General features: G+C 37.1%; 2 protein-coding genes across 2 annotated transcripts; both read left to right on the top strand.

Moving 5' to 3' along the window:
- Window positions 1–1,453: 1,453 nt before the first annotated feature.
- LOC128215469 (uncharacterized protein DDB_G0274171-like) lies at window positions 1,454–12,104 on the top strand. Its single transcript, XM_052922153.1, has 3 exons — window positions 1,454–1,508; window positions 4,586–6,838; window positions 11,989–12,104. Exons 1-3 carry the CDS (start codon window positions 1,454–1,456, stop codon window positions 12,102–12,104), a joined length of 2,424 nt encoding a protein of 807 aa, XP_052778113.1.
- Window positions 12,105–18,030: 5,926 nt separating this feature from the next.
- On the top strand, window positions 18,031–20,280 carry LOC128212859 (uncharacterized protein DDB_G0274171-like). Its single transcript, XM_052918235.1, has 3 exons — window positions 18,031–18,915; window positions 19,295–19,588; window positions 20,004–20,280. Exons 1-3 carry the CDS (start codon window positions 18,048–18,050, stop codon window positions 20,024–20,026), a joined length of 1,185 nt encoding a protein of 394 aa, XP_052774195.1. The 5' UTR covers window positions 18,031–18,047; the 3' UTR covers window positions 20,027–20,280.
- The last annotated feature ends 3,054 nt before the right edge of the window (window positions 20,281–23,334 follow it).

Below are 23,334 nucleotides of genomic sequence, written 5' to 3'. Positions count from 1 at the left end.
GTTTCTTCAAGTCTTTCAGTGTCTGTCTGGATTTGACTGCGAATTGCTATCACTTCTATCTTATGTCACTTATGGCATTTAAACACTATCTAAGTCATGATGGCGTATCGTCCGGGTAAGGCTATAATGTAGTCAAAAGAGCACTGGCAGATCGAGATAAACTCACATAAAAAACATCTGCGTTTAGAAAATTAATTAATATGCGAAATTCGTATTGACGTCGTGCGCGCTCAATTTAGACTAGACTGCGATAAATACATTTTTTTATCAATCTTGGGGATCAAAAATGTTAAAAGGGTTAAGAGAAGTCATCTGGATGTACATACATTCCGATAAGTTTACAATACTTATAGATACTGGGACTGGGAAATTAAACATAAACGATATTTGAGGTTAAATTTAGATACCCAAACAATTATTACTATTATTTCCATATAAAAGCAATTAAATTATCTTGAAGTTCTCATTTAACTTTTGAAAATTATTATTGTTTTATAATGACTTTAAAATACGGTCCTTGTTGTCGCCAAACCTTCCTCTCAATACGGTACAGTTTGTTTATTCAGACTATTGTATTCTTGCGAATTGTTGTGTATACAATCATATGAATTTCATTTTAAATATTATGAAATTTAATGCTCATTTTTGTATAATAACTACCATTTAACTGGAAACAATTACTTTGAATTTCATTTCTCATATATGCTCCTGGGCTGGTATTTATAAAACATCTAACTTAGGTATTTTGCTTACGTTCAGCATTCTACTGTTCATATGATATAATAACTTTATAATACTATATAGTTCAATATATTTTTGCAACACACATAGATTGATGTTATAGAACTTATACTTATTTATTTTAATTTGACTAAGAAAATTTTAGAAAATCGACTTAGAAAATGACTTAAGATATTTTATGAGAACCAGTTTAGTTTTTATTTTAATAACCCCGATCAACTTTAATGGTATATAATTTCCCTTAATCTTCCAATGCTTGTGTTACACTCAATTCATAACTTTAAACATTAAACCTTAACATTATATGTGTAACTATTACAAGCACCCGGACTTTGTATGCTGATCGTCTGTCTGTCCTTTCGTCCTTCCATGGTTTCCGATCAATATCTGAAAAGCTTGGGCCTTGGTTCTTAAACTTTGTAGACAGGTTAGTCATGTCCAGCAGATCAAACTTTAAGATTTTGAGGTAAGTTGGTTTAAGGTCAATATCGCGGACCATAGGATTAAAATTAAGCTGAAAATTGGTTTCCGATCAATATATAAAGGACGCTCAGGGATCTTCAATTGTCTAGGTAGGTAGGCCATGGCAATGATATGAACTCAATGATTTTGGAGTCAGAGGGTCAAAGGTTCAGGTCGTGGTGACCCTCGGTTAAAATTCGATGTCCAAATCTGATTAACACTTTGGCTTATTTACCTCAAACTTAGCAGTATGACTGATAATGACCAGAAGATGAACCATATTAATGCTAAGTTCAATGGATCAGGTTAGTGGTGACCTTAAGATCACAATCAACGGAACATTTGTTTACGGTCAATATATAAAGAACGCTTAGGGATCTTCAATTTTCTAGGTAGGTAGGTCATGGCCATGATATGAACTAAAATGATTATGAGGTCAGTGGGTGAAAGGTGAAGGTCTTGATGACCTTCAGTTAAATACGTTTTCCAAATCTGAAGAATTGTCTCAGGGACCTCAAATTTGGCAGTATGATTCATCATGACCAGCAGATGAATCAAATTATTTTGAGGTCAGTAAATCAAAGTCAAGTTGATGGTGATCATAAGCTGAAAATCGGTTTTCGATCAGTATCTGAAGAACGCTATGATTCAAGGACCTCAAACTTTATAGGCAGGTTGATCATGACCAACAAATGAACCAAGAAGCTTTCGAGGTCAAGGTGGAAATGACCGTATGTAGAACATCAGCATCCATCAGTAATTGAATAACATATATGATATAGGCCATATCCGAGGCGTCTTTGATGTATTGCATCAAAATTAGTATTGTTACCCTTCTTGAACATAACGTACAGTGTGCTAAATACTTGTAAACGTTTAAAAGTTCAATCAGTCTAAATCGCGACGGTATTTTACTTGAGTTAAATTGAAAGTCCCGTTTGTTCAAATACTAAGAGCAATCAAGTTTGGACAATACTGTGACAGTCCACCCTTTCATTAAATATCGTGATAACCTTAACCTATGTAATAGGCTGTCCTTCCAAAATTTAATTTCTCTGCATTATCTTTAAGTTTGCTTTATTAACTTTCTGACACAGACACAGGAGGTGAGTTGCTTATTTATCTTGACATCTGTATAATCAGTGTCATAATTATACAACCTATGGTAAAAGTCAGTTTATAAATACTATTTTTAAATGTAATAAAACACATGTAAACACGATCCAATGATACAATTAAAATTAAAACAGGCGAGGGGCTCTTATTCAGTGAGTAATGGATTTTTCAAAAGGTAACAGCAGAAGGAAAACTTGTCCACAATATTTGCTCTATACAGACGCAGATAAGGAACATTCGACCAATAATATCTATTTATTATGAATATAGAACAATGTCAAGTGAAAACACTTACTTGATTGTAGAATATATGGTTTTTATATAATTCAGAGCTAAGCGAAATATTGTTTAGATTTCGTAAATTATTTCTCCTTTTTAGGGGCTCGACAACATTGCAAATAAGTTTGATAACATTATTTATTATCAGTTTCTTCACATTTCAATATACCTTATAGAATTCTAATTATTTTTCAGTTGGTGTTTAAATATGAAAATTAACTTTTTAATTTGATCGAATTGCTAACCGGCAAAAATTGAAAACTGTAGATTCTTTACTGTTATTAAATTGTATAATATTAACAATCAAAAAAGATCACTGTATAATACGCAAATTGCATTATATCAAACGGTGGATAAACTATCCGTAGTACTAGTAATTATCATACTATTAATCAAATGGATTAAAGATCTTTATTATTAGTCGATTGTATAATATGAAACGATCGAATAAAACCTTTAAATCACTGGTAATATTGATTTTTTTAAACGATATTATAAAATACATTTATAATAAGTCAATTGCATAAAATCAAACGATGAAATGAAATATCTTTTTTCCTTAAATATTACCGAATTACATAACGTCAAACAATTGCATTACATATTTTTATTATTAGTCAATTAAATTATAGCAAACAATCGAATAAAATATTTATTTTACGCAGAAAAATACTCGTCGACAAGAATATAGCTCAGTCGATCACTTCAAATGATTTTAGTGTAGCAGACAGTGTTTACATATTATGTTAACATTATATTTCCTATCTTTAAAGATTGAAATATATTAATAAATGCTTTCAAAAGTTTTAGACGTGAAATGTATTTTATCTCATGCAATGTGTAAAATTATTTTTAAGCAACATTTCTCCGTATCTTTTACTCTGGTCTCAACTTTTTTATGCTTTATGCAATTGTTAAAAACTTGGTAATATTATCTTGGGGTTATTTTTTGGCTAGCTGGCACATAAATGCAATTTGATTGGTCAGTAGTAAGTATTGGATCAATATTGACCAATCAATAAACATTAATTTGAGACATAGTTTAAACCAAGCAAATGAATTACCAAATTGATACAATACGTTGCTGGTGAAATTCGTATTAAATTTGAAAATGATAAACGTAACGTCCCGCAAGCTGACAGCGGCACTGGGTATCACGTTTTGCTTTATACGTCCATTTTATTAACACATACAGGCGGAAGACTACATTTGGTAGCATTTTCGAACAGAAGCTTTTCCTCTACGCTTTTTAAATCTCAAATATCATGTATCCTTCTATTTGTGTTTCTAACTCGACATCGGTTTCTACCACATATCTCTGAAAATAAATGACTTTGTCAATAACACGGTACATGCCAAAATGCCGTATTAAGAAAGTAGATATGCTAAAACACCAAATGTGTATGTATGGCGACTAAGCATGAACGATAAATATTTGAAAACATATACTTATAACGTGGTAAGTTCGTTAGAAACAAACGAACATTATACATATGATTTTTCCTATTAAAAATTAAATTAAATTATTGCAAAAGGTGCCGATGTAAAGCATAGTTAAGTGCTGATTTATGAAGATTGAACTCATAAAATAAATTAACAATAGATTAAGTGCAATCAATCATCTTTTGTAGTTATGTCGGTTTTTGTAAGGTATGCGTGTGCAGCAGACCGTCATTGCCGCTTCTTTCCTGTTTGTATCGAATACGTATAAAACTGCTGCCCGTGACATTGATTCACACAGACAAAAACAGAACGGACATGGACGGTTTAAAAACATATATATTGTTGATAGTAACAGCGTTACTGACTGTTACCGTTTATAGTCAAAGCCAAGAATATGATCGCGGTGGCGAGCTATTTAGGCGGTATATTGGACGTCCTGGGAGAGGCATAGGGCGTGGACATGGCTTTCAACAGGGAATAGGAAACGGGCGCAAAACCATGCCATGCTTCCAAGTACGCTGTTCACCGCTAACTTGTTCTCCAGATGAACAAATTACACCAGTCGGCTCTTGCTGTCCTATCTGTCAAGATGCCTGCAATGATGCGGTCTGCCTCGAGTCTATGATATGTCCTGGAGGGATGGATCCAGTTTTCCAGCCAGGAGAATGTTGCCCTAGCTGTCCGACAGGACCGCAGAACTGTGCAGGTATTCAGTGTGACTATCAAACTTGTCCTGGAGGACTGACACCTACAACACGGCCTGGAGACTGTTGCCCTAGCTGTCCGACAGGACCGCAGAACTGTGCAGGTATTCAGTGTGACTATCAAACTTGTCCTGGAGGAGTGACACCGACAACACGGCCTGGAAACTGTTGCCCTAGCTGTCCGATCGGACCACCAAACTGCGCGGGCATTCAATGTCACTATCAAACTTGTCCTGGAGGAGTGACACCGACAACAAGGCCTGGAGACTGTTGCCCTAGCTGTCCGATCGGACCACCGAACTGCGCGGGCATTCAGTGTGACTATCAAACTTGTCCTGGAGGAGTGACACCGACAACAAGGCCTGGAGACTGTTGCCCTAGCTGTCCGATCGGACCACCAAACTGCGCGGGCATTCAGTGTGACTATCAAACTTGTCCTGGAGGAGTGACACCGACAACAAGGCCTGGAGACTGTTGCCCTAGCTGTCCGACAGGACCACCAAACTGTGCAGGTATTCAGTGTGACTATCAAACTTGTCCTGGAGGAGTGACACCGACAACAAGGCCTGGAGACTGTTGCCCTAGCTGTCCGACCGGACCACCAAACTGTGCAGGTATCCAGTGTGACTATCAAACTTGTCCTGGAGGAGTGACACCGACAACAAGGCCTGGAGACTGTTGCCCTAGCTGTCTATCTGGACAGCATAACTGTGCGGGTATTCAATGTAACTATCCAACTTGTTCTGGTGGAGTGACTGCGACAACACGGCCTGGAGACTGTTGCCCTAGCTGTCCGATCGGACCACCAAACTGCGCGGGCATTCAATGTCACTATCAAACTTGTCCTGGAGGAGTGACACCGACAACACGACCTGGAGACTGTTGCCCTAGCTGTCCTTCCGGACCGCATAACTGTGCAGGTATACATTGTAATTGGCCTAATTGTCCTGGGGGTGCTCAACCTACTACAAAACCGGGCAAATGCTGCCCTGAATGTCCCGATATATGTCAGGGAGTGTCATGTTATCCGCCGAGATGTCCTGTAGGAGTGTCGCCGATAACACAGCCTGAAGACTGTTGCCCAAGATGTCCGACCGGACCGCCTAACTGCGCGGGGATTCAATGTGACTGGCCAAATTGTCCTGGGGGAGTGACGCCAATATCACTGCCTGGCGACTGTTGTGCAAGCTGTCCAACCGGACAACCGGACTGCTCAAGGATTCGGTGTTACTTGCCAAAGTGTCCTAGAGGAGTTCGACCGGTTACAAAAATAGGTGAATGTTGTCCGAGCTGCCCCGACTCATGTCAAGGAATAACATGTTATCCACCCATTTGTCCTGGAGGAGCTAAAAGTGTAACGAAACCAGGTGAATGCTGTCCCACCTGCTCCGACCCCTGCAGAGGAATACTATGTTATCCACCAAATTGTCCACGGGGCGTAACGCCGACAACAAAGCCGGGTGAATGTTGCCCGAGCTGTCCGCCGGGACCGCCGGACTGCACAATGATTCAGTGTGACTGGTTCCCATGTCCAGATGGATCTTCGCCGTTGACCATACCAGGAGAATGTTGTCCATCAAAATGCCCATTGGATTGTAGTGCAGTTCCTTGTATAGCCCCAAGATGCCAGGGCGGTGTCCAGCCAATAAGGAATTCCGGAGAATGTTGTGCAAAATGTCCACCAAGATTTCCAGACTGCAACCTTATTGATTGTGTTTGGCCACAATGTCAGGGAGGGGAACTGCCGACATCAAAACCCGGTGACTGTTGCTCTACATGTCCAACAAGACCACCAAATCCGCCAAACTGTGCACGTCAAAGCTGTATTCTGCCGCATTGCCCGGGTGGCGTGGTGCCTGAAACTAAGCCCGGCGAATGTTGTCCATCATGTCCGACCGGACCACCTAACTGTGCCAATGCGCTGTGTCTAAATCGACCAGTCTGTCCTAATGGTGCCCAGCCGATCAAGCTTCCTGGTGAATGCTGTCCCCGGTGTCTGGAATGTGCTGGACCATGTCCATCGCTGATGTGTTCTGAGGGTCTATCGCCAAGAATATTACCTGGAGAATGCTGTGAAACCTGCCAACCCCAAGGTTAGTTGTTAATAACCTAAGTGGCAAAAGCATAGCCAATGTAAATGATCGTAATGTTTAACAAAAGCTCCCTAAGAACACATTTAACTAAGTATAGTTTTCATCTAAATGTGAGTACCTACTACATTCGCCTGCATATATGCTTCACAGATTGCAGTTTAGTTGTTTGCGCCCCCTGGCCTAATTGTCCTGGGAATATACAGCCGATCATAAAACCGGGTGACTGTTGTGCAACATGTTCGTCCGGACCACCTAACTGCGCTAACGTGCAGTGTCCAGCTTACTCAGTCTGTCCTAACGGTGCAAAGCCGGTCAAGATTTCAGGAGAATGTTGTCCTCAATGCCAGGACTGCACTGAACTTTGCCCATCGACGGTTTGTTCTGTGGGCTATAGTCCTCAAATTCTACCAGAAGAATGCTGTCAAACTTGCCAGCCCATAGGTTAGTTTATATTATATAGTTGTTTTATGTTTTCAAATTGCTATTAACAAACTCGTGAGCCTACAACCAAATCCAATGTATGTTTATAAAGATTTTGCCTGAAGAACGGGTGAAATAAAACAAATTTCTAGCGATTTGAACATGAGTGGGCGAATGCAAATTTCTGTTTCCGGTAGTATAAGTAAAAAATAATTCAAATCGATATCAGTAGCAGCAGCAGCAGTAGTAGTAGTAGTAGTAGTAGTAGTAGTAGTAGTAGTAGTAGTAGTAGTAGCAGTAGCAGTAGCAGTAGCAGTAGCAGTATTGTTTATTAGTATTAGTATAATTATTTTGCAAGAACTACTAGATACCATAAGTATCACTAGATATGAACTAGAACTAGATATGAACAAGAACTAGATATGAACGTCCTCACTCAAACAATTACCCCAGTAAAATGCAATTTTCTATTGGTTTTACAGCACCAGCCGGATAACCTGGTAGATGTCCAGAAACAACATAATTTCCATCGCGTGGGCAGTGTTTATGGACACTTGCGCCAGTGATCCCGAAAGCCCGGATCGCCAGAATTGTAATTGTGAAGTAACAATGTTGAGCCAATAATTTATTATTGGCAAGTCGCAGCAATTTGCTACGGGTATAACCTATGGTTCCTTAGTGGTTGTTTTTTTAGCTGGATGTTGCATCTTTTCTATAAAAATGATATGAAGAATATTTTGGAGTTTGTATTTTTGTGCGATGACAATCGAGGATTGTTTTTCAAATGTTCTTCGATTCTGACATATGCACCAACAAACACAAACTAAGTTTAATTCCAATCTTGACGAGTGTGTTTTCTGTAGATGGTCTACATTGAACTTTAACATGAGCGTAGTTGTTTTTGATGTTGCTGTTAAAATTGACACAACAGGTGCTTAAGTAAAGCGGATGAGTTAGAACGTGTCTTGTCTATCGTGACGTCAGCTAAACTAAAGAACAAGATGGACCTATATTGCTCACCTGATTGGACAAAGGGTTCTAAAGTGATTGGCGGACACAATACTGGACGCAACCCGCCGGTATGCAACAGTTGATCTATAAGACGTCCTTTTTTAAACGGGCAAATACAAAACATCAAACATGGAATTGTTTAAAAAGTCACGAATGGCCAAAACTCTAACAGCACATGGTTATTGAAAAACAATAAAAAAATCCCAATAAACTAATTATAAACAAAATGATATAAAATAAAGAAAAAATGATTAAGTTTCACCTAGGGAACATTCTCGTGACAATATTTTGAAATCGGGCCAATGGTTTCTGAGATATTTTTTTACTTTCGGTTTCCATGGAAACCAGAGTTCTGCATGGAACAACTTTTAGAAAAAATATTTGGAAGAGGACAACTCAAGAAACATCATGTGAAGTTTGGTTGAAATTGTTCCAGTTAGGTTAAGGAGCAAAAGTTGTTTAAAAAAATGTTGACGACGGACCGACGGACGGACTACGATGGACAATCACCCTATCACAATTGCTCATTCTGATCACTTCGTGCTCAGGTTCTCACACTGGGTGAGAAAATATCAGTTTATCTGTAGTATATGTTTCTCGGTGTTACAAATTAAACTGTGTTAACAAATTACTATAGAGAAGGATCGTGAATATTTAAACCATTGTTACAAATTGATTGTACAATAGTCCTTACTGTTACCGTACACAAATAAGCCCCAACATAAATATTAACATATTTTTGCTATGGTCGTATTCGTAAATATATGTTTAGTCTCTTCTTAACAAATGTGTTTTTGATCAGAAGTAATTTAAATACTACAACCAAAGAACAGTGAGATTTTTCAATTATGAGAATTGACTAAAGTAGGCGAAATGACTTGAGATGTTTTATGTATGTAGTCTTTGTCTGGCGAGGAAACAATGAACTTGATAACAAGGCCATGCATAAAATTTGACAAGCTGTCATGTTTAATGATTGTTTGGTCTAATTTAGAAGTGATTAGGAGAAATATAATAAAATTTAAATAAAGACATAAAGTACGTACTCATGTTATGCAAATGTTTGCATTAAATTTGTAAAAAGCGGAGTTCATGGAAGAGGAAACAAAACGTATATGATATGATGTAGATTGATGTCACTTAAGTCAATGATTTGCTGTTGATTGACGTAACTGGAACAATAATATGATGCCAAAAATATATGATATGCTGTATAACGATGTTCATGTCGAACAAATATGTACATTAAGGAAAATGGCCAAATACTTTTAAAGTTGTATGTGTAAATAGTAATAGTATTGGTAAATAGTTTAATTATGTACGTACATAATTAAACAAGATTATTGTGTTACCTTCCATGACCACTTCTGCCATTAACCCGTTATGTTGCACTGGTCATTGCAACCACTAACATACGTAATGGAATTGTCGTATTTATTTTAGTCAAGATTTGAATTACAGCAGCAATGATATATAATATCGATTTTTTTTTCAAACATTATGTTACTTCATCAATATCACAGAAGCCCTGAATAACAGCAGAAATGATATATAATATCGATTTTTTTTTCAAACATAATGTAACTTCATCAATATCACAGAAACCCTGAATAACAGCATAAATATCGCACAAACCCTAAACCCATTGAGAAATGGAGGTCACGCATTTCGCTGAACTACTTTTTTGCCAGCCTATACACAATTAAGATATTTTCAATTTGGAAGGTATACCACAAAAGTGACAGTGCAATACATGTACTTCAGACAAACACAGTTACGTTCAATAAGTCAATGAAAATGAAGTATTTCAGATAACATTTAGTAGTTTTATTCTGTGTGTGACCAGTGGGATATGGAAATGGGTTAAGCTAGAAGAAGACTTACGATGTTTTATGAATACCCGCTCTGGGTGTCGGTTTTCATAAAACATCTTGATAAGTCATTTACTAACTTAAGTCATTTTCTTTCTTTTGGTATCTCACTGGTCATTTGATATAAGCTCTTGATAACGTCAACACTACTTTATACTCTGTGACTTTATTTATTTAAACAGGTTTATGTTAAAAAAACCACTTTCTTATTTTACAAATAAACATTACAGATATTGACTAAAGGGTTTTATAAAGTCCGGCCATGGTTTAGAAAATCATGTTGGAAATTGAATATTTAAAGAAAGACAAGAGTGATGATTATCTCCGCATGCCGTCCTCTAAGGAGATTTTACTTATAGCTTTTGGAAGAATATATAGCTATTAGTATGTAGTTTTATCTCCATAAGGAGCTTACTTATATATGTATCTGATAAAGGCGTCTGTCTTCTCATTGTGCATTTGTAGAAGACTGGCAGGAATCTACAATAGTGAAATGGCGGACGGGTCACTTGACAAACAAAATGGCGGCTTTCAATTTTCCTTAAATGAAATCGTCAATACAGATTATTTTCATAAATCAGAGAAAGAAAAATAGGAACATCAAAGTATGTAAAATCACCCCTGGGGTGGACAGGCACTGATTTCAAATAGCCCATAAGCATGGCAGTCGATTTTTAAAGCAAACATTCTCGGACAAGACATATTTTCTAATCATTCCAAGCTCATGGCCTCAGCTACGACATTGAACCCGTACATAACCCTACAACACCTTACACAAATGTGACATTGACCTTCAATATGTTGAGTATCGTGACACGCACATGCAATGGTCATTCTTAAAGCTGCACTCTCACAGATTTAACGTTTTTACAACTTTTTTTTTATTTTTTATCATTGAATGAGAATTGTTTTGCGTAAATTAATGCAAACCAGTGATAAAAGATTGCTGACAAAAGATCGGATCGCAGATTTTCATTTTTCCGTTCGAAAATTAATGTTTTATGGCTAAAGGCGTTACTAACGGTTTAAGAATAATGCAATAAACATAAAAAATAACTTAAATATAAAAATCTGTGATCTTATTTTTGTCGGTAGTCTTATATGATTGGATTGCATGCATTTTTGCATAAATTGGCTTGTTCAAAGACAAAAAAATAAAAAAAGTTTCCAAAACGTTCAATCTGTAAGAGTGCAGCTTTAAACTCCATTTCAAAATATATGCTCAAGAATATTGTTCCATACGTGTTGGAAGTAATACGCGTACTATGTAGCAGTTAATACTATTAAAGTAATCCAATCGTCACTTAAGCAACGATTCAGCTCAATAGAGCCTCGGTCCTAACACAGGCACTTGCGAGCTTGCAAATCTGAGGATATGTTTGATGCTTTTGTTAAATATTTAAACATATCGACGTGCCTCTTAATCACAAAAATGGTATTATTGGCAGTATTTTTTTAAACAAACGAGCATTGTACATTTAAACTGCAATATCAATAAAACATTGCAAAACAGTTTTTTTTCTCTCAAGGTAAAAGTGCATCTAGTAAATTATTGCAAAAAGTGCCGATGTAGAGCATAGTTATGTATTTAATTTAAAATTTAAAACAAGGAATAAATTTACATAACATTAAGTGTAATAAATCATATTCTGTAATAACGAATGTTTTTGTTATTTATGCGTGTGCAGCAGACCGTCATTGCCGGTTCTTTACTGTTTGTATCAAATAGGTATCAAACTGCTGCCCGTGTTCTTGATTAACACATACAAGAAACGGAGCGGACATGGAAGGTTTAAATATATATATTTTGTTGTTAGTTACCACCTTTATGAATGTTATCGTTTATAGCCAAAAACAAGGATATGGTAGGGAACGGGAGATGTTCAGGCAGTATGGAGGACGCCCCGGAAGAGGCACAGGGCCTGACCATGTCCTTTCACAAGGAAAAAGAAACGGCCGAATAATCATGCCGTGTTTCCAGGTTCGCTGTTCACCGCTTGCATGTTCTCCAGATGAGCAAGTTACACCAGCCGGCTCGTGTTTTCCTATATGCCAAGATGATTGCAATAACGTCGTCTGTCTAGATACAGAGATATGTCTTAGAGGGATGAATCGAATTATCCGGCCAGGAGATTGTTGCCCTAGCTGTCCGGACGAAACGAAGAGCTGTGACGGTATTCAATGTTATTATACAACTTGTCCTAAAGGAGACTGTTGTCCAAGCTGTCCGTCCGGACCTCCGAACTGCGCTGGTATACGTTGTACTTGGCCAAATTGTCCCGGAGGAGTTCAACCTGTTACAAAACCGGGTAAATGCTGCCCGGGATGTCCCGACACATGTAAAGGAATCTCATGTTATCCACCAAATTGTCCTGGTGGGGTGACGCCGACAACAAAGCCGGGTGAATGTTGTCCGAGCTGTCCGCCGGGACCGCCGGACTGCAAAATGATTCAGTGTGACTGGTTTTTATGTCCAGATGGATCAGCGCCGGTGACCATACCAGGAGCATGCTGTCCATCAAAATGCCCATTAGATTGTAGTGCTGTTTTTTGTGGAGTTCCACGATGTCAGGGTTTTGTTCAACCAATAAAGAATTCCGGAGAATGTTGTGCAGAGTGTCCTCCAGGATTTCCAGACTGCAATCTTATTGATTGTGGTTTGCTACAATGCAGGCGAGGTCAGCAGCCGACCCACATACCCGGTGATTGTTGCCCTAAATGTCCGACAGGACCGCTGAAGCCGCCGGACTGTTCCCTTGTAAGCTGTATTCTGCCGCGGTGCCCGGGTGGTGTGGCGCCTGGTACCAAGCCCGGCAAATGTTGCCCATCTTGTCCGACCGGACCAATTAACTGTGCCAATGCGCTGTGTCTAAATCGACCAGTCTGTCCTAATGGGGATCAGTCGATCAGGCCTCCAGGTGAATGTTGTCCCCGATGTTTAGAATGCACTGAGCCATGTCCATTGCCGCTTTGTTCTGGTCTTCTTTCCCCAAGAATACTATAAGGTTCAAATACAAACTCCTTTTTAAATTTTACGTAATATTCTAATTTACTTTGTGAATAAACAATATCAAACCATTGTTGAACATACTGATCTCTTAATCTTTGCTTAAGCCTGAGGAAACAGCATGTATCATTGTTATTGTCTAACCAAATATTACGAAAACCTAATCCATCAAGTAAACCTTTTACCGCTTTTGCCCAGTGCTGTTTAACATTTACGTTTACAAAGGAGTTGTCTCGGACAGTATTATAATAAACCGGTACAATTAAAGAGTTTTGGGAGTTCAACTTTAGAGCTCTCTCTTGACAAAGAACAGATAGTGGAAAGCGACCAAGTTCCCCCAAAACAGCATTAGTCGATATCTGCTGACGGACGCCTAAAATATATAAATTTACAATTTTTTTGTTGTAACTTGTCAACTCCATTCAGAATATATATTACCCACACTTCAGATCCATACGATATAATAGGCACAACTAAAGAGTCAAATAATAACAGTTTAGTTTTTACATCCAGTTTCACTCTGCTAAATAAAGATAAGGGACTGTTAAAAGCTTTTAATGCTTGTTCATTTAGTGTTTTCACAGAATCATTGAGAGTACCATTGTAGCTGAAATTAATTCCTAAGTACGTAAATCGGTCATTTATTTCTATGTTATCACTATTAAATGACCATACAAAAACCACTCTTGACTTCCTTTTCTGGAAAATACAAATTTTTGTTTATACAATTGAGCTGGACTCTAAGCTTTGTGGATCTGTACTGAATTTGAGAATTCATTTCTATGAGGTTTAAAGGTACATGGACAGGAAAACAAACATTATAACTACTGACCACATGAGCCGATGGGCCTTAATATAAATGCAATAATGTTTAGACTTTTCTGAATATGTTTACTTACAACAACTGAAAGTTCCGTATGATTAAAATTCAATATAGTTATTGATTGTTTGTAAAATGCGAGTTATGAAAAAAAACACTTAAACTTCGGACGGAAATCACGGCCGGTGTTGTTTGTAAACACAAGTATAACTTTGACCATAGGTTGCATGATCTCTTCACGAAACTTGAATTCTTACTTGTTCGGTGAGTAAACGTGAATCCGTCTCGACCTGCGGTCTCAACGGATACGTGTTAACACACCGAACTCGACGTGATACTGGTCACCAGAAAAGCGTTCTACCATAATATCCCCTATGAATCAAATTTCAACACATTTATTCAGTTAAACACAATGGTGTTCCTTATAACTAATCAAAAGATAAATTGAATTATATATATATATATATACAACGATAGGTTTGAATATGAGGCGAGAAAAGTATGATATAATCACTATAAATAATCAGTATTTTAAACATTGAATTGTATTGAATATTGTTTTACATTAACATTGAGGAATAACAAACAAACGTTAAAGTAAAAAGATATATTCTTTTTGCCACAAACAGAGACATTTCATATGTAACACATGTATTTTGTAAACAATAATAATGTTTGAAGAAAGATACATATAATAAATATAATTAAATTTTAAACATAAGCACCGACGCCGTTCAAATCCTTTAAAAGTAATATAGTTCGTAGTTTGCATAAAGTCAATGAAATTCATCATGCTAGACATAATAATCGTTTTAAATATGTTCTACAAAAATCATCATATACATTACAAACACAGACGAAGTGAAACACATCTTCAATATCACCACTAAGACACATTGGTGCAATATCGTTGATAATGGGCATTTGTTTTGTAACCATAACGCCAAGATTCAATGCGTAATTGGTAAGACGAATGTCTCAATTTAGTAAAAGGAATTCAATAACGTTTTAAAAAGTTAACAAGTTCACAAAACGAGGCTGTTAATCATATCATATATATATATCACGTATGACTTTAAGTGTTTTGTCACGTAAACCTAGATTATAGCATTTCAACCATACACCATTCTATTTATGCTGTCAAATATGCCTCCGTAAAATATAAAGATGCAAAGGTTTAGTGCTTATTAAAATTCAAAATTTACTTATAGCAGTATTTAACACAAAAGTATCCACAGTTGAGCGACCTCTCCTTTAACAACAGTTACGCTTTTTGTTATGCCATTGCGAATAAAAACAACTGCTGCGCAGCTATTCAATTTTGCTCGGCGATTTTGAATTTTCCTACTTAAATTATATCATTTATAACCATTTACCTCAAATTTAGAATTTTTATTTCCTCAAGATTGGAAGAGAAATACTATGTCATGTTCACAAATTTTGGAAAACAATATCATTCAATCTATAACTAGTGAAGCCATTAATCTTCATGCCAGTATGGATAGTCAAGCCTAGGCGCACCGCATTTGGGGTCGTTAAGCCGCTGCAGGTCCTATGTTGCTGCAAAACAGAGTCACGTCTGTGACTCCTGGACAGCCGGTCGTGCTGGCGCTCGATGTCAGGGTAGCGTCATTGTTAGAGACGGGCTTGCCGTCTCTGTATAAAATGTCATAAGACAACCAAGCACGTTACCCTAGGCGCTTGGAAGTCTTAAGAGCCGGGATTTGTACGCAGTTGTGTTCGGTAATTGTTCGTGCAGACGTAGTGGGCATTATATAGCTGCTCGTGCTGCGAATTAAACGAACTTGTCAACTATCTTCTTGGGCAGCGCATTCGTTAGATAGTCATTGCCCATTCTATGGACCCTTTCGAGTGTGACCTCTGAACCGTTAGCCTGTAAGGTGTAGTAAAATTCTGAGAATTGGAGTAACTGGGCAGTATACTGAGTAAACTTAGAACTATACCAATTCGATTGAAACGAACATTTTTTTTTTATTTGATTAGTAAATGTCTCAAGGGCTTTGCTTGCTTAGAATCTAATCATATACGTGTAATTTATTTGTTTGTATATAAATAACAACTGCATAGCCCTACAAATAGTGTGTACATGACCTATAGATTCACAAAATATTTATATTTTATTTTGGTTGTACACATGAAGGAGAACTGACGTGACTTATTGGTCAAGGCACGGCAAATTTGGTGTCGATTAAGGTAGGCTTTTAAAGGTTTTTAAAGCAATTCTATGTAGCTATATGGTATGTAACAACAAATAAATGCGAACATGTAACGGAGTATACAAACGAAAGACACGTGGAAGACACATCTCAACAAATTACAAGCCTTTTATATATATATATATTTCCTTTATATTGTTAAATACACGACAGGATTTTTTGTAATCACACACTTTTCATCGATTCAAGAAAATTGCTCATCAGTTTCCGTTACTCCGACGGTCTGAATGTTGAAATGCGTTCATTCTTTTATTGCCACTCCATTACACTGCGTCTGCATTGAAGAGAGACCATCGTTCAATAACGAGTTCTTCAGAATAGTAATATGTTTATAAGAATGCATTATAGCACCCGTATATATACAATCTGAAAGAAAATGCAATATCATCAGTAAGACGAGTTTTAAAAAGTACCATAATCTGCAAACATTAACGTATTTTCAAAATATAATTGTCGATTCCTACTTAAATTATATTTGGTAAAATGTGTACATTAACATTAAGATTTGCCATGTTTATACAATGACAAGAACAAGTTTCCCGTATTCAAACTCGTTTGTGTAAGGACGCAAACACAATGAATCCCCTAAATGACAAAAGCCATTTTGTCCGAATATCATTGATCCGAAAACGAAGACTTGCCCCTTTAACCATAATTAAATGGTATTTTAAACCAAAGAAAAACTCAATATGTATATATATATGGAACACATTTCAATACGGTTGATGAATGTGAATTTATCAAAACATTTTATGCTGAATCGAGGACAAAATCATCAGAATTACCACGGTTTGTTTTTTCACGATTTGTCAATGGAGCGAAATGCGAAGTGCGTACATTTGAACATGTCCTGTGTAACGTGACGTCATTTTAAGCAAAACAAATACGAATTGTGACAAAATATAAGTGAAAATTTTTGATATTTCTTAGTATTACATGAATGTGTGCTTACAATATTTCTTTAGAAAAATAGTGAACATTTTGAAGCATTGTTTTAAATTGTCTGTACAATGGTCCTAACTGTAACCATACACAATAAACCCCACCATTCACATTTTTGGTGTTGCCGTATTCATATATAAACCTTAGTTACATCTTTAAACGATATCCTAAAATTTTATTATGAAAAAACAACTGTTTTCGACCTAAAATTATCTAAACTAAAAAATAAATTCTATTTTACTTAGTTAAATATTTTTATATATTTTGTTAAATGTTTAAACATAAGGCAATTGGAGTTAATATGTTTATATAACATTATATATGAGTATGCTTGAACGCCGTACTTAGACAAAAGACATGTTAGAAAACAACATGTACTAAAGTTGACCTAGCATAACAAAAAAATAATTTAAACATGTGTACCTGTAACGTGGTAGTTTCGTTACGAACAAGCGTTTTATATTCAAACTGCAATAGTAATACATTGAACTAAATAAAAACAAATGACATTAAAGAGGATGTCAAAGTAAAATTGCTTAAATTAGTTTTTTGCAAAAAGTTACGATGTGGAGCATAGTTTATTTTTTGATTTTACGGGGATTGAAGACAAGGGAGAAATAAAATTACATTGAAATAATAAATCAATTACAGTAGGAATGTCGGTTTTTGTTATTTATACGCATACAGTAGACCGTGTCTGCCCATCCTACCGTTTGTATCAAAAACGTATATAACTGTTGCCCGTGTTATTTAACACAGTCAGAAAAGAACGATCATGGAAGGTTTAAAAATATGTGTGTTGTTGTTAGTGACCGCCTTATTAAATGTTATCGTTTCTAGTCAAAGCCAAGGATATGGTAGGGGAGGCGGAGTATTTGGGCAGTTTAGACGACGTCCATGGATGGGCACTGGGTCTGGCAACGATTTTCGACGAGATAGAGGAAACGGTCGCATGACCAGGCCCTGTTTCCATGTTCGCTGTCCATTGCTGACATGTTCTCGCGATGAGCAAGTTACACCAGTCGGCTCTTGCTGTCCTATCTGCAAAGATCCCTGCAATGACGTAGTCTGTCCGGAAAAAAAAATATGTCCTGGGGGAATGAAACCAATTTTCCCACCAGGAGAATGTTGCCCTATTTGTCCGACCGGACCGCAAAACTGTGTAGGCATTTCATGTGATTTTCCAACTTGTCTTGGGGGAGCGACGCCGACAACAAAGCCGGGCGAATGTTGCCCGAGCTGTCCACCAGGACCAATGGACTGCACAAAGATTAAATGTGACTGGTTTTTATGTCCAGATGGAAGTGCACCGGTGACCAAATCAGGAGCATGTTGTCCATCCGAATGCCCATTGGATTGTAGTGCTGTATTTTGTGGTGTTCCAAGATGTGAAGGAGGTGTCAAACCAGTTAGGAATTCGGGAGAATGTTGTGCAAATTGTCCACCAGGATTTGCAGACTGCAACACTGTTGATTGCTTATGGCTAAATTGCCCGGAAGGTCAGCAGGAGACCACAAAACCCGGCGACTGCTGCCCTACATGCTCGACAGGACTGCCAAATCCGATAAACTGTGCCCGTGTAAGCTGTATTCAGCCGCGTTGCCTCGGTGGTGTGAGGCCTGACATCAAGCCTGGCGAATGTTGCCCGTCATGTCCGAGGGAACCACCTCACTGTGCAAATGTTCTGTGTGTTAATCGACTAGTCTGTCCTTTTGGCACCAGGCCGATCAGGCTTGAAGGTGAATGCTGTGAAACCTGCCAACCCCAAGGTGAATTATTTATATTTTGATTCTCTTTTGAAGTCATGATATAAGTGGCAATAGAATATACCCATCTTATAAGGGTCTGTAGGAATGACCAATCGTAGTACATTACCTCTTACGCAATATAAAACAATGTATACAGTCGAACCCCGATGGCTCAAACTCTCAGGGACCGGCGAAAATACCTCGAGCCTCGGGAAATTCAAGCCAAGTGGGATTGTTTACCTCCAGTTTTTAAAAAAAAAATCGGTTCTTTACATCTATTTCGAGCAAACGAGGAATTCGAGCCAAACGAGTTCGAGCCAACGGGGTTCGACTGTAATTTGTAATAGAGTACACTGCTTTATACATTCTACATTAGCCAGCATAATTATATACTTTACAGGTTGCGACATGACAGTGTGCGACCCTTTGCCACATTGTCCTTGGGGTATACAACCGGCTGTCAACTCCGGCCATTGTTGTCCAACATGTCAAACTGGACCTCTAAACTGCCCGAGCGACGTGCGGTGTCCAGCATTCTCAGTCTGTCCTAACGGCGCTCCGCCGGTATTAACTCCGGGAGAATGCTGTCCCCAATGTTTGGAATGCACTGAAACATGTCCAACGGTGGCTTGTTCTACGGGCTATAGTCCAAAGATAATGCCAGAAGAATGCTGTCCAACTTGCCAGCCAACAGGTTGGTTTTATCTTTTTTCATGTTGTTTCGTTTTGTTTCGGAAAGCCTTCATGAAACTCGTGAAGCCAGGAAAAGCCTAAATAATTTAATGGGTTGTTATAATGGTTTTCCCGTAAAAATGGTTTTCTGGCGAACGCTCTAATTGTCCGTCTGATCACTACAAACATTAAACCACTCATCTGCGGAGGCAACTGATAATATATGGTTATAGAAGTAATTACAAGATTAACATGCTATTTCACTTGAAGAGGAGTTGCCTTTTCTGCCCCAAGCATATTTGTGTAAAGAGATTTCGTCAATAAATTTTCCGGTATATATGAAGTGTAAAGTAAGAAATTGCCGTGGTTGCATACGACAGTCAAATATTGACCCCACTGAAAATCAGTTTTTTTTTATTAAACATTGTATTTTACAGAGCAAACCGGATATACCTGGTAGATGTTCATCAACAACAGCAACGCCACCGTCCGCGCAGTGTTTATCGACGCTTGTGCTTGTGATTCCGCGTGCCCGAGTCGCCAAGAATGTTGTATGTTCACATATGGACTCACCTGCTATATAGCAATTGTGTTTTCTCAAATATTTATTCAATTAGGCACAGGAAAGCGCAGCATTTCGCTTAGGGTAAACATGATGTTCCTCAATGTCGGATGTTGTATGTTGAAATAGAAAATAAAACAACTTATATAGTATTTGTTTTTGCTGTTGTTGTTTTAAATGAAACATAGTGGTGATAAACTCAGTCAAATTATTTCGAACGTGTTGAGTCCAACCTGGCCTGATTTTAAACAAACAAATACGAACAATGACAAAATATCAGCGACGATTTAATACATATTTCCTGGTGATAAAACTGAATCTGTGTGAACAATAATACTTCTGAAAGACAGTGACTTTTTCAACAATTGTTCAAACTTGGCTAAACAATGGTATTTATTGTAACCATACACACACAAAAAACATTAACATTTTGTTGCTGGAGCCGTATTACTTTAATAATATCAAGTGTGTTCTTAATTGTAAGCGATTTCCTAAAATTTGCTTTGTCAAATTAAACCAAAGCAAGGTAACAATAAACGTTTTTAACCTAACAGTTTTGTACTTTCAATGCAATTATTATGAATGAAGCATATTAGTTATTATTCAGTAATGACACAATAGCAGTCAGTAAGATACTTAACTTCAATGACTTAATTTAAAGTGACACTCTTATTCAAAATATATACATACACATGTATAACAAACATAACTTTTGAGTGATAAACCTTAAACAACTTACTTGATAATGCATTTTATAGAAAATAGTAATTACTGTTAACAATATTGTAACCGTGTATTTAATAGCTGAAAACGCAAAAAAAAATCTTAAATGATTGGTTAGTGCAATTGTAGCCACGCCCCCCCCATGTCCGGGGAATAGCGGGGACTTTGACTTTCGATCCAGCCAACCCCAGGTAAAATCCCCACCCTGCGGGGACGAATATATGGTACCAAACGTCCCCGCACCCCAGGGACCCTAGGTTAGGTCCATTCCTTGCTATAGTTTTGTGAAGACAAAACCACCGCATTCACCCAGCACTGCGGGACCACCTGGAAGGTAAAAACATGGCCCATTTCCCAGGCTACCCCCAGTATACCTCCGGACCTGGGGGGGGCGTGGTTACAATTACTGTTGTCTACAGTATCATTAGGTAGAAATACCATGTTTTCTGCACGTGTCTTTCAAATTATCATCGGTATTAACATAAGAAGCATTGTTTTAGACATTTATCCATCCCATTTGGTATACCATAACAATTGTATTAATTGTGGTAAGTCTTATTTATGAGTAAGAGTGCATCTTTAAAGGATACGAATACAGACCAAGTATTGTTTTGTTCTTGGCTGGTAGTTTATCTTATTGTACAGGCCAATTAGGGCCAAGGGCACGATTATGTCAGAATTGTTAAGTGGTGTTCTTGTCTTTATACTATGTCTGGCGATTAACTAATTAAATTAATGACAGCGTATACATATAATGCGACCTCTCCGATTTATGAGTATGAGCTGATGTAAATTATACGTGAATAGCAGGAAAACAATTAATTATATAACGTACTCATGTCTAGTATATGTTCCATTTAAATCCGGGTGAAGCGGGGTTAATAGATTGAATAGGAAAGACAAGTTATAACAAGCACTGAAACATTCGCATTGATGTAGAATGACGTCGGTAAAATATATATGAGCCGCATCGAGCAATTTTGAGCATTCTGACGTAAATTTGATCTTATTATTTTATTCGGTATTTGAATAAAATAACATTTCAGGAAGTAATACATCAAGGCCCATGTTTTTATCACTTATATTGCGTAAGATACTTGTTTACAAGTGGGACCATGTATTGCGCATTTTGAATACAAAATTTGACGTCTCGCAAATGACGTCATTACGAAAGAACAATATTGAAATAACGTGCAAAAATATAATATTACACTTGTGTTGTTGTTGTTTTATAATTCAATTGGCTGCACTCTTGCAGACCAACCGTTATGGCATTTTTTTTATATTTGTCTTGGAATGAGCCAATGTTGGCGTAAATGTTGAAACAAGTGATATAAGACTGCTGACAAAAGATCAGATCGCAGTTTTCATATTTACGTGCTTGCTTGTGTGTGTGTGCACACCAGCTTTTTTGAATTCGACAATGAAACAATAAAGAAATATAGTTATGAATACCGTCCCTGGTTCAGCGTTTCAATTTTGAGTGTGAATACTTCAAGAATTGCAACTACGAGCGTGTTGACAACCACAGTACGCCGTCCTCACAAGGGATATTACTTATAGCTCTCTGTAGAATATATTACTAGTATTATTATTATTAGATATAATTAGGCACAATACATAAGAAAGTTCTGTACTCGAATTATAAGTGCTCTTTTCCGTTCCTTTTCTTGATAAGAATCCAGTCTAAATTCGTTACAATATTTAACAATCCGTCCAACCACCACATGAAGTGTTTAGCAATTATTATTAAAGGTATTGGACGCATGGCCAGATTTAAGGCAATAAAGGAAATAAAGAATTTTTGAGGGTCATAAAATCGATCCGTCTTTTTATAATAAGTTTCGATAGAAAATTTCAGTTTGGGATGAGGAAACTTATTTGATAAAGTACTGAAATCTCAAATCATCTCTGATAAACTTCATCTTATAATCCGTGTCTCTTTGTAGTCTATAATCTATAAAAAAAACATTTAATTAAAGCCAGTTTTACACCTTTATAACAGTTTGTTATTTTTTCTCATAGCGGTGTAAAACAAAATTGAATGCGAAATTTCGGAAACGGACAGATAAAATTACATTTTAACTACTGTTGCTATCATTCAGTACCTGTCTTTTACGATAGCAAGTTAACATGTCATTCATGTTGAGACAGCGTACACACGATAACTTCAAACGAATGCATAAAGAAGAGTATATTCCATATTCAACATTTTAATCAATAACTTCCACTTCTCTGAATTAACATGTTCTTTGCACTTTTATAATTCAAAACGAATTCATGAAGTTGCGTTCTACGGAATCAATAATTAAATGAAAAGTTTCGCACGTACATGTGTTCATGATGTATTACCTAGTGCACTCGTTACCAAAACATGCTGACAAAAATTCATGTTACATATTTTTTGCCAAATCAAAATAGATTTATTTACGATATATTTGTAAATTGGTTGGGTTGAGTGCAAAAAGGTAGACCAACATGTA

The sequence above is a fragment of the Mya arenaria genome, chromosome 13, assembly GCF_026914265.1.
Source record: "Mya arenaria isolate MELC-2E11 chromosome 13, ASM2691426v1".
Classification (NCBI taxonomy): domain Eukaryota; kingdom Metazoa; phylum Mollusca; class Bivalvia; order Myida; family Myidae; genus Mya; species Mya arenaria.
Note: the sequence above shows the minus strand (reverse complement) of the source record. Positions and strands in the feature narration are given on the sequence as shown.